The following is a 12,763-nucleotide window of genomic DNA, read 5'->3' as shown; positions in this document are numbered from 1 at the left end:
ACAGGGAGACCTATAGACCTTAGAATGGGAGAAAGGCTTGTTTCCAGGCTGAAAAAGATGGGCTCAAGAGAGTAGGAGAGATTGAAGATGAGGGTAAATAAAGATGACTATGGAGTAAGGTCCTGGAGGAACAGGAAGAATCCAGGGAAGGGCATGAATCAAAGAGTTGGCCTAACACAGAAGAAAAATACTTCATCTTCTAAAATTAAAGACGGGAGGACTGATGAAGAGGTATGTGGATTTGTAAGAGTGGTAAATTGAGGAAGATCATGCAAAATAGTCTCAATTCTATGTAGTTGGAGCAATTTTGCTAGCTGTCCACTTTTTCTCTAGCGACACTTGGTCTCCAGGTAAAGAGGACCAGGGTTTTGCCGGATAGGGTCACAGAAAGGAAAAGCCTGCAAGAGATTTGAGAGTGCAGGTGCCTAATGGGTTCAGATTCTGTTTGGGCATTTCACGACTGTCTCCATCCTAACAGAAGGGAACATGAGTGAATTAGGTGAATTTTTTGATGCAACAATTCTTTTCTTGCAAGGGAAGAGAAGAAAGAAGAAGAAATTAGACATCAAGCACTTGTAAACGATGGAGAACCACTATCTGATATGTATACTCTATGATTTTGTATGAAGAGCTTTAAAAAATAAAACTGAGAGTAGAGTCCATCCTATGCAAAACTGCAATATAAAGGTTATCTTTGGTGCCTTCGGCCTTCCTTTCTTATGCCCTTTTTCTTTTTCATGGACCCTTTATATCTCCAGGTCAGATATACTAATTCTACATGGTGTTCATGATTCATTTATATTCCTTCCTAGTAGAACTTCATACACTGTAGCAAGAGTAGCTCAAATTTTTGAGCACTTATTATGTGCCATGTGTTATGCTTCATGTTCACATGTAACAGTTATCATCCCAACTACCCTATAAGGAAAATACAATCGTCCCCATTTTACAGCTAATAAAATTGAGGCTTCCCTAAGATTCACAGTGCTAGTAATTAGTAGAGCTAATATTCAAACCTATGTCTATTTGAAGCCTCTATTCTACCTTTCTAAAAGGAGAGCTAGAGAGGAAATGACTTACATAATGAGAAGCAGTGGTAAAATCCGAGAGATGGGAATGGAACAAGGCTATTCTTTCAAAAACGCAGCATACAGGCTGCCTGACTGTGGTAAGACAGACATGATGTTGAGGACAATCACAAGAACCTAATATGAAGAGACCTGTTCTGTTAACCTTCTACATTTTACTTTAATTTTTCGGCCTTTTGTGCTGCACTGTTTTTCCATCTAAAAAAATGAGAATGCAAAATACAATTTGTATTAAATTATACATTTGCATTTGTTTTGTATGTTGATCTCTTCAAGCTGACAGATGTGATGTAGCTCCCACCCCTCGCTGCTCCATCTGCCAAAATGCACCGTCAATTTAGTTCTATAAAGCAATACAGCAAGCAAATTCTGTATGTTTCTGAAAGAATCCTGGCAGTGAACTGCATCCCCTTCTAATTTCCCAAGGGATGTATCTAATTTATATCAACTTTGATGTTTGAAATACTTTTGCTTCTTAGTCAAGAAAAGAAAATGCAGTAGGATGCTAATAAAATAATTATAAGTACCAATTATCTAGAGTAAATGAAAAAACAGCGTTACACAAATACATGAACATGCAGAAAAACAACAGCATAATGACAGAAATTAACTTTACCCCACATTTCCATGCATTGTTTTGAAGTTACGTAATTTATGACACAACCCTCACGTTAGATTTTGAATTGGAAGAAATAAGCTTGCGTTTCATTGTATTATGCTGTAATACAGGGCTTAATAAGAGCCTGATAAATCTTAAGTATTGCATTACAATATGTTAATGATAATCATCATAGCTTTTCCAAAACAGACACCACAGTGTCATCACAGATTATAATTTAAAGGAAATATTAGCAATTCAGAGTGCCCATATACTGTAGTTAATAAAGCAGTGAATAGAAATCAACTTTATAGGTAATTTACTAGCTAATGACAATTATTTCTACACTGTGTCTCAGGCTTATGTGAGAATAACTTTTTATGTAAATAAGATCGATGCCCATAGCATTATTACTTGTGTAGTGCAGCAACTCATCCAGTACTGATGGCTGAGAGTTTCTCTTAAGGAATCAATTTATCGCCTGACAACACACAAAAAAATGCAGTATTTCATATTGTTCACTTCCCACGGGTATTTAGCAAGTTTGCCAACTACAACATAGAGTCCAAATTGTACTGGTAGGAAATAACGTGATGAAACGTGATTCGCAGTATACTGCGGTCAAGCGTTCCATGTAAGTACTGCACGATTTACGACCATCTCAGAGCACGAGGGTTCTGCTGTGTCTGATAGAGTGGCTTAGCAAAATAAAGACAGATGGCAGTGCAGTAAATAATTACTTGATTGGAAGGCAACCACTGCAGGATTCCTTCCTGCCTTCAATTCAACTAGACTTCACCTGGGGTACAGCACATTGATTCATGTGAGCATTTACAGCTTTGAGCTGATTGATCGAGAAAGAATCATAATTTCATAATTAATAAAGAAAAAGGATGCTGTGAAGTTGGAGGATACGCGATTCCTCAGTGGGTTCCCCTGCTCCCTCTTTTGTTGTCAGATATTTGACTATTCTCTATCTTTCAGATTCAGACTGAACTGCAATGTGTAGACTCCTGCCTATTTCTAAAAGACATTGCTAAAAAAAGAAAAAAAAAAAAAAGACTGGAAATAGACCATTTGAGGCAATCTTGACAACTAAACTGAATTTCAAAATACTCACTCCAGTTGGTTACCATGCAATCAGTTTATAAAGGACTAGAAAATAAACTACTGTTCAAGTGGTTTTGGCATTTGCATGAGGATACAGCTTGGGATTCACTCTTTGTTTTTCCTATGAGAACTGTTTTGGGGAACGTATGAAGACTCAGAAACTCACTCTCAACTGATAGATCCTAAAAGTCTAAGCTTTTTCTTCCATCATTAGAACCTCTGGGATCCTCTTAACCTTGGCGTGAGAGAAGGGCAGGCTTTTACTCTCTCTCCCTAGCTATGTGGCTTTGTAAATGTGATATAATATGAAACTAATATGCAAGATTCAGAGTCCCACCAGATGCCCAGGTGGTGGCCCTTTCCAGGGTAAGGAGCCCTTTCCTTGCTGCTCATTCTTCAGATTAATCTCACCTGTCCTACCTTCTGTCCCATTCCAGCCTGGTTTGTACCATCAGCTGCTATCGGCCCCTCTTTTTATAACTCTGTATATAGCATTAACTCTACTTCTTTCAAACATTGTCTTTTGTACCAACCCCCCTTACATACACACATACTGTACACACTCCCACCCCTGACAACAGTTCACATGTTTTTCTTCCTTTATAGAGATAATGCCATCAAATGTTTTGAACTGTACTGAACAGAATTGAGCTGTTCTTTTATTTCAACAAACTATTCTTGAGTGATTATGGCGGTGAGCACTAGCAAGGCAGGGGCACAACTAAGAATGTGAGAGGGAGTCTGGGAAGCCTAAGCGTGGGTTTTGGAATCAGACAGGCCTGGGTTCAAACTCAGCTATCCAAATGGGAATAATTATAGTACCTACCTCACAGATTTGTTGCTTGGATTAAAGGATATGATGGCTGCAAAGTATCTGGAATTGTACTTCCCACAAAATAAACTTTCAGTAAATGGTGGTAATGAAATATGACATAAGCTACCCTCCAGGAGTTTGCAGACTAGTGGGGTTATGATAGACATGTATCTTGAAACTCTATTCTATGTCACATAGTTATAGTTAGTGGAATAAAGGTTGAGGAAGAAGATTATGGAAATATGGAGTATTACAGAAATTTCTCTGACAGAAATTTGAGGATGGTTTTTTCCAAAAAATGCATACTGGGTATTTTTTCAATAGACAGATATTGGCAGTCAGAACATATCACTGATGAACGACGGTAGAAGGATGAACTCTACAACTGGAAACAGAAGACCTGAGTCACTAGCTATGCAACCTTGGACAAATCGCTTGAATAGTGTGAACCCAAGTTTCCTTCACAGCAAAATGGGGAGAATGAGGAGAATGCTACTAGCTCTGCCTGCATCCCAGTATTGGTGCTGGGATGAAATAAAATATTATTGGAAAGGGCACTGTGAATCCTGAACATCACAGTGTATGGTGGTGGTGGTGGAAACAGTAAAGAAATGAGTAGTTTTCAGTCAGCCTCGTGGAAATCAGTTTACATCTATCTATTCCTACTCCCTTGCTTTATCTCTCCTGTGATTAATGGTACAATTTTGCAAGTCAGCTAGCCAGTACTCCAGTTGAAAGAAATGTTTGGACAAAGTCTACTCGTGATTTCGCATGCAAACAGAGGCAAACAGTAGGCCAGACAGATGAATTCAGGAGAACAGATAATCAAAATGTCACTTCTACCTAGCACTGAAAAGAGAAAAGGAGGGAGTGCACAGAAGGAGGCCTTAGATCATCTACAAAGTGAATAATTAAGAATTAACTTTAATAAGAATTTGCAAAATCACTGTGAGTGGTCATACCACTGTGTGGATCTGAAAATCCAAGATGTCCAAGCAGGCAGATTTTAGCCTTTAGAATTGACTCTGTCACCCTCTGTCTCTGTCGTCTTTGAGGGAACTGCTGAATCTGACTCATTCACACAAAGTCTAGTTTTGTCTCTCAGGCCTGGGATTTCGCAGTTTGCTCTGTCCAGGATAGGCTTTGTATATACCTTTGAGCAAATTATTGGAGCAGCTCCCGGTTCACTCAGCCAGCTGAATCCTTACAAAGGAGGATTTATTTACTTTTCCTCCTTTGTCCAAATTAGAGGACAAAGAACATGGCAAGTAGTGGCTAATCACAGGGTATGCTGGAGCCTGCTACAAAAAGAAAAGTAAAAGAACCCCCTCCCCGGTGTAACCCTTGCAGTTGCCCCCAAAGCAGCTCACAGATACGTGCCTTCCAGATGACTGCAGAGAACAGGTTACCCCATAGCTGACCCCTGCAACAACCCACAGAATGGGTAATAGCTAGTGACCCATCACCCAGGACAGTGATGCTGCTTTTCTGGGGCAGCCTGTCATATGTACCAATATCCTTAGAGTCTTCTGTTTAAAATGACAATTTTGAGGGGACCATAGTTCTGGGGAATTAACTTGGCATTACACCATGTGCCTGTTTAGGTTCATCTGAGGATAAAGAGTTGGAGGTTAATAAAAACAACCCTGAAATAATAGCAATAAGCCAACAGCAGAAGGTCTTCATAGAGGAGAGTGTACAGAACTTGGAGTCAAGCAGACTTCTTTGCACTGGAACCCTGTTATTTGCTGGGCGACATCAGACAAATTACTTAAACTTTCTGAGCCCCAGTTTCTTCATCTACAAAATGAGGATAATAAGAGTAACTTTCTCAGAGTTTTTTGGGAATGAATAATATGCAGCACAGTCCCTGGCACCCAAGAGTGTAAAATAAATATTAAATTCTAAAATAACTCCCAGGCTTCTCAAAATACTTGATTTGCTTTGCATGACTAAGCTGATTTCCAGAAGTTGCATCAATACACTGCCTATAGAAATGTACTCATTGCTTTGTTCTCTAAGGAGCAACAAAGCACTGTTCAGGAGCTGTTTATTCTTTTTGCAAAGCTAGGAGGGTGGGAAAGGCAAGGCACTCTATTCTATGTCACATAGTTATAGTTAGTGGAATAAAGGTTGAGGAAGAATATTATGGAAATATGGAGTATTACAGAAATTTCACAGATAGGAAATCAGAGGCATAGGAAAAGTAAATGACTTGCCCAATGTCACATAAGGCCAGGAGCAGAGCTGTAATTGGTTATGACCCCCAGTGCAAGGCAGCTTGTGTTCACCTTTTGAAAGTCAGGGGTAAGCAACTCTAAGCTTTAATACCATCTATCTGATTTCTTAGATTTTCTATAGCTGCTTGCTGGTCTTGAGAACCTTTGAAGCTTTGGGGAAATCACATGGGTGATTTGACCTTAAGTCTCATGCCACTGGCAAAAGATTAATTGCTAGCACCTGGAAAGGGGCCAGACAATTCTGTGTAGCTGAATAACAGCACCATCTAGGGATGTGACTGTCCTGACAGATTTAGTTAGTACAAAATTGATAAATCTAGAGTTTGTATAGCTTCACTTCCCAGATAGATAAGGCAACAGGCTCCGAGGGTTGACATTTACAGTAGCCCTACCAGTGTTTCGTAACACTGAATCTAGGTTTTCTGCTCTCTTCCTCGGAACCTGGCTCATTTTCTAAGGCTCTGTCTTTAGTAGGCAAGACGATGAGGGAATCTGACAAGAGCGCCACCTTCACGACTGTAAGCAAGAATGCCCATCATTCTTTAACACAGCCATATGACTGCCTTTAAAGTCTTATTTATTTACCCTGATTCCGTGCAGGTTAAGGTCAGAGAGGGATGCAATGATTACATAGCAGCTAGGAATTTTCCGTCATAATCAGACTCCAAAAAAGATAAAAGGCAGCTACATGCAACATAAAAGCTTGGATAGTAGGTCTAAACCCTGGACAGGACATTTTGCACAGCTTGACAGTTATTCCAGACTCCAGTGTCATGAGGCCCTTTTTAGCAACGTGGACTCCGACAGGCACACAGAAACCTCAGCTTTTCTTTCTTTTGCTTTGGTCACTCACTCCAGAAAGTATTTTTGCTTCTTGGAAAGAACTGTTGGTGGTGGATATTTTTCACTGTAATTTGTATTTGGAGCCCACAGGGTTTATTATTAGATATGGTTCTCTTTCCTTAATTCTTGTTCTCTAGTTCTATGTTTCAATTCAGGAGGCATTGCTCTGTGCCTGATATACACCCAGTATACTTCTGTAATTTTTGTCACTCCCAGTTGTAAAATATCTAGCCCAGTAGCTTAGGTCAGTAAATCAGTAGCTTTCAGTGTACAAGATCTTATTACAGTGTATCTGGTATTTTGTGTTGCCAGTAGTAAATAAAGATGGCATTAAACAGCCCCCTTTGCCCTCACACATAAAAAACCCAGTGTCTTCATGTATTATAACAACACATAGAGTCATTTTTCTGAGCTAGTCGTTACTTTCTGAATACAATTTAGTGATATGTTATTTTAATAATCATTCAGAAAAATCATATATGTATAAATAATCATTTAATTGCATAGACACCATTTTTAATATTAAAATCGTTAATAAGATTTTTCCTAGAAACTTTGCTGCTCTGAGCAGAGTAAGTGATTTTGTCTTCTTTCATCAGATGAATTAGAGAAATTAGAACAGGAGAGACTGGCTTTGGAAGCCACTATCAAAGATAATGAATGCGAAGAAGAAAGTGGAGGCCTCCGAGGCTTGTTTAAAAAAGCTGGCAAGCTGAACATTACTAAGCCAACTCCCAAAAAAGGTAAGTGCCTTTAAAATTTACAGGAAAGATTACAAGTCGAGCCACGACTTGCGTGTCTATGGGTGTCAGTAGTGAGCACCTAAAACGTTGGGGACATTGAGTGTAGGTAAGGACTGAAAGATATTTCCTTAAGAGAAGATAGTATGGCTGGGCTTCCCTGGTGGCGCAGTGGTTGCAAGTCCGCCTGCCGATGCTAGGGGACGCGGGTTCGTGTCCCGGTCTGGGAAGATCCCACATGCCGCGGAGCGGCTCGGCCCGTGAGCCATGGCCGCTGAGCCTGCGCGTCCGGAGCCTGTGCTCCGCAATGGGAGAGGCCACAATAGTGAGAGGCCCGCGTACCGCAAAAAAAAAAAAGATAAGGTAGTATGGCTAAAAGGTAGAAGCTACTGTAACTTATCAACACCATTCACCCCTTTGTACCATCTTACTGTAAAAACTTTGTTTTAAAATAATATTTGGTTTGGGAGTCATACAGTGCTTAAGCAGATGGAACGTCATAAAACAGAAAATTCTTAGTTAAGATGTAAAGGGGATAGAAATTCGTGACCCAGCCCCCAAACTGGTTTATCTACACCCACACACCTCACACACACCTTGCAGACATTTCAGGAGATTGAAAGTCGACTGGTACAGGTAAATAAGGGATCCAGATAGAATTCTAATTTCAAAAATGCATCTCTATCACAACACAAACCAGAATTCCGGACTTGGAACTTCATTGACACTAATTACCTGCAGATTTTGGCTGAATGGTACACTTATCTCTGAATGTTCAGTATACATCCCAGAAATGGAGGACCACAGAATGAGACCTTGTTATAAGTTTAATAAACAGGTGATTCAAATAACTGATGTTTTTGAAAATTGCTTTCTTTCCAGAAACACTGCCGGTTTGAGTTTAATGAGGTCCACAGCGACCTCTGCTGGTAGAAAATTAGAATGTTAACATTTCTTTCTTTCATGCACAAATAATCCTATATAGTTACTTAAGTCATTCACTGGTGTTACACCCAGGAAAGATCACTTCTCTGGTAGGGTCTCCAAGTCAAGTAGCAAGATCCAAACTGAGACTTAGCTGCTGGTCTAGGTTAATAAGAGCCAACCTTTCAAAGAGGCCCTTCAAAGAGGTTGTCTCCTACCCTGGAAAAGGTTTGGTTCTGTTTGCTTATTTTCCTACTGTGACCCAGGGACTAAATTTAACCTGTAATACAATTTTTTTTTTTTTTTTTTTTTGCGGTGCGCGGGCCTCTCACTGTTGTGGCCTCTCCCGTTGCGGAGCACAGGCTCCGGACCCGCAGGCTCAGCGGCCATGGCTCACGGTCCCAGCCGCTCTGCGGCATGTGGCATCTTCCCGGACCGAGGCATGAACCCATGTCCCCTGCATTGGCAGGCAGACTCTCAACCACTGCGCCACCAGGGAAGCCCTACAACATTTTTATATATTTACACAGAATTATAGGAAATCCAAACATTTACCTTCTTCAAACACTAGAGGTACCCTTGGGTGCCAGGAACATTCCATGGGCTAGGGGAGAACCTACTGTGCCTTTGTCCCCTTAAAAGGACATTTTCTAGAAAAATGATGTGTTTGAATCTAAAGTTGGAGTTACATCAGGTCTTTCAGGGTGTAAATATTAGAATAAGACCATGTGGATACTATCTTCTTTCCTTTTCAATTATTTCGTGTACCCATGAGAAGAATTAACTATCCATTGAATCTGCACTATGCAATGCTACAATCTGAAAAGCAATGGAAAATTCAGAAGTCATAACCCATACTGCTCTCTAGCTGATGGGGAGGAGGGAAGCATTAAGGTCCTTATTAGTGAAAGTGGGACTTAGTTATTTTGGAACGCTGTTTCTGCATCGCAATACTTTTGGCAAAAATGTACACCTCTGAAAGTCAAGATGTCTCATTGTTCAGAAAAGCAAGATTGTTATGTTTTGTTTCCAACACCTAAATTTTCAAACACAGCTCTGAAGTAGGCCCCTTCACTGCTCCAGGCCTTTGTTAGCTGACCACTCTTCTGACTTAGGACCAACTCCGCCTCCAGGCACTCATACACGGTCCTCTGGATGCTTTGATTTGCATGTAAGTGGGGGCAGAGTTTGGTCCGTTTTGTAAAGATATTTAACTTTCTCCCTTAGCGGTCCTAGGGAGATACAACCTATATGAGATAATTGCTTCAGAACCAACAGGCCCAAACATGAAAACAACAAAAGACAGAACAAAGCATCCTCAGAACCTTAGATCAGAGAGGAAGCTCTGCAGAGGCTGTCAGCTCTACTCTAAGCACTATGCTGACACCATCGCTTTGAAATAGAGCAATGAAGTCACAACTTTCAAAGATGTGGAAATGAGAAATAACATATATGGAGTAGGAAGGAAACCCCTACTGGGAAATAGGAACAACGGTTCTGAGCAAACACTGCCCTAGTTCCCTGGTACACTTTTGCTGTGTCCATGTTAGGGTGGAAATTGCATTAAATTTTTTTTTAAAGTACTTTATGTACACTCTTAACTATAACTCAAGAAAAGGTGTTTTTAATCGTATTTCCTGGCTTTTTCATCTCATTCACAGAGATTCCAATAGCTCAAATGGCTTTACCTTAGATTCACAGATTCCTTGAAGAGAAAACAAAAGAGTAAGCCAGGTCCACATTAGGACCAAAGGGTCATAGAGAGTCAAGATGGTCATGGTCCCTGGCAACGTTTATAATCCAGACATTGATGGAATTTACACCAAAATTGCGCTCAAATGAACAAACTGCCTAGTGAAGGAGTACTTCTGATTCCTCTGCTTATCTCTAGAAAACCAATAACCACATGTTCTACTTTTAGGTACATCTGAAAATATAAGTTGAGTTATACCTGAAATTTGGAAAAATCGGGATATTTTGGCTTTTGTATCAGATAATTTAGCATTGGTACCTGCCTAAATAATAGTTCTGCTCCGAGAGAGATTACTAAGGATCTGAAACAAAAATCTGCTGCTTTATAATGAAAACTGTAATCATAAGATCAATATCAAGTTTTTCTGAACTGTTGAAGGTGATCTAAATTATTGTGGAATTTGACCTTTATCTCTCCTCTTCCGGAGAATAGGACTCACGATTTACCCATAAGTATAAAAAACACTTACAAATTCATGACCCTTCCTCTATTTTCCTGAAGAGATTTATTAGAAAGTTATTTTGCTTCTTTCCTCAAAAGACAAATGGATGTACTACTTTCTCTTTCATTACAGAGAACAGCATTAACACAATCCAGTCGATGCATGTGGGGGAGATCAACCAGAAACTGGTGGAAGCCAGCACCCAATTTAAAAAGAAGCAAGGAAAAGGCACAATTGATGTTTGGTGGTTGTTTGACGATGGAGGTAAAAACATTCCAGAATATACACTAGGGAGCAGAATTTCTATGTTGATAAATTTAACAAACTGCATGGGAACGTATATGAAACGATATCAGTTAAAGAATAACATTTCCGTGTTCTCCAAAGATTTAAATTAGGTAGGAGCTATGAATGTGGGAAAGAATAAAGATAGATACGAAGCTACTCAGTTCCTTTCAGTTGGATGTGCTCATTCTTTTGTGGGAAAGAATTCTCTTTTTGTTGTTAGGGTTAACACTCCTTATCCCCTATATCTTGACTCTCAGAAAAAAATGGAAAGACTGTAAATTAAGAATCTATGTCGGAGGGAAGATCAATCGCATTGAAGAAGAAAAGATTACGTAAGTAATTTATCACTCCTGTGTTTGTATGTTTTAATGCTTTAATTTTAAGAACTGTAAGTATCTTTGAGGCACAATAAATTTAAAGACAAAGTCACCATGATAGGCCTCAAGCTTACTTGTCTCTGGTCAGTAAATTATCTGTGCAATTTTTCTAGTCATTGTCTTCAGTCCTTTTATCCCCTTCCACAAATGCTTCCAACAAGCATTTGGAACAGAAGCCTCATCTCAAGTCTTGAATGAGAGTATCATTATCTTGTATAATGTTTATTTTGTTCTGACTGGTAAATGCATCCAAGAAAGGAAGAGCCCGAAGGCATTTGTGTCCAATAGTTTCTTCTGGGAGATTCAAACCTGTTAATTCACAGCAGTCACTGTAGCACAGCACACTTAGAAGAGAACAGAGAGACTACATCTGGTCCGAGCCACAGCTCTGCCACCAACAAGCTGCAGGACTTTGCAACAGTCACTGCACATATCTGGGTCCCCAGTTTTTCACTGGTAGTGTGAAAGTGTTTAAATGGATGACTGTTGATGGCTCTCCTAATTAAAAAAATAAATAAGTCCCACGGTGTTAAGTCTGTGTCTCTCTTATTACTTTAGTCATGGAGAGTTGATCTGTAGTTTTGAGAGCAACAAGCATGCCGAGAGTGTGGTGTATCCAAAGGTCTCGGGCGGGAATCTGGAGAATGCCCTTTGGCGGCATTTGGTCCCTCATGACATGCCTAAGTCCTAGTCCTTCCTGGAACTGCTACTTCCAGAAATCACAAAATAATGACTGGCTCTTATACAGTAGTTTTTCACATTTTCTCCCCCCTCTTAGAAAGATATCATAAATATTTAATTCCTCGTAAAGAGAGTCATACTAAAATGGAAACTAACATGAGGTCTACAATAATTTATATTTTCTTAAAGCCTCTAGTACCTTATTGGGACAAGTGATAAAATCTGAAAATGGTGGTGGATTAGATGGTAGTAGGGCATCAGTGTTAAATTTCCTGATGTCAAAAACTGTACTCTGTTTATAAAAGAGAATGCCCTTGTTCTTAGGAAATACCCACTAAATTATTTACAGGTAAAGGGGCCTGATATCTGCAACTTACTTTAAAATGGAAAATAGGTAGGAGGTAGAAAGCCAGCAGGCAAAAAATATATAGATAGACAGATGTAGATAGAAAAAGAGAAAAGGAGAATGACAGATCAAATGGGGCAAAATATAAACAGTTGGTGAATCTGAGCTTTCTTTGCACTATTCTTGTAACTTTTTTGTAACTTTGAAATTATATCAAAATTTTCAGTTTCTAGGGGAAAAAACCTTTAATCTATAATGATGTAATAATATATAATAATTATTAGTTTGTCAGTAACTCTATAAAAATTATCCATAATAGTCAGTAAGTACTGGAACTTGCTCTCTTTTTTCCAAATGATAAGGAAGAGTGGACAGCTCCACAATATCTTCCATGAAACATGAAGGCAGAGCTGGGTTTGCTGTTTCCAGTGACTGCACCTACAGAAATTTCTCCTTGCCTTCAATGGAATAACTTGGTCCACATTTATCTGTATTCATCAAGTACTGTAATGAAAATCA

General features: G+C 39.4%; 1 protein-coding gene and 1 long non-coding RNA gene across 3 annotated transcripts in view; one reads left to right on the top strand and one right to left on the bottom strand.

Annotated features, from left to right (window-relative positions):
* LOC112396518 (uncharacterized) overlaps positions 1-12,763 on the bottom strand; it is an 80,754-nt gene that overhangs the window by 35,144 nt on the left and 32,847 nt on the right. The window lies entirely within an intron of this gene.
* SLC12A1 (solute carrier family 12 member 1) overlaps positions 1-12,763 on the top strand; it is a 91,797-nt gene that overhangs the window by 68,997 nt on the left and 10,037 nt on the right. Inside the window, exons 23-25 of the mRNA XM_024740284.1 lie at positions 7,293-7,436; positions 10,685-10,816; positions 11,061-11,172. Of these exons, the coding sequence (XP_024596052.1) occupies positions 7,293-7,436; positions 10,685-10,816; positions 11,061-11,172 (388 nt within the window). The remainder of the gene's footprint in view (positions 1-7,292; positions 7,437-10,684; positions 10,817-11,060; positions 11,173-12,763) is intronic.

Source organism: Neophocaena asiaeorientalis, unplaced genomic scaffold (genome assembly GCF_003031525.2).
Source record: "Neophocaena asiaeorientalis asiaeorientalis breed wild unplaced genomic scaffold, Neophocaena_asiaeorientalis_V1.1 scaffold122, whole genome shotgun sequence".
In the NCBI taxonomy this organism is placed as follows: Eukaryota; Metazoa; Chordata; class Mammalia; order Artiodactyla; family Phocoenidae; genus Neophocaena; species Neophocaena asiaeorientalis.
The sequence above is the reverse complement of the archived record's forward strand: the minus strand, read 5'-3'. Positions and strand labels throughout refer to the sequence as shown.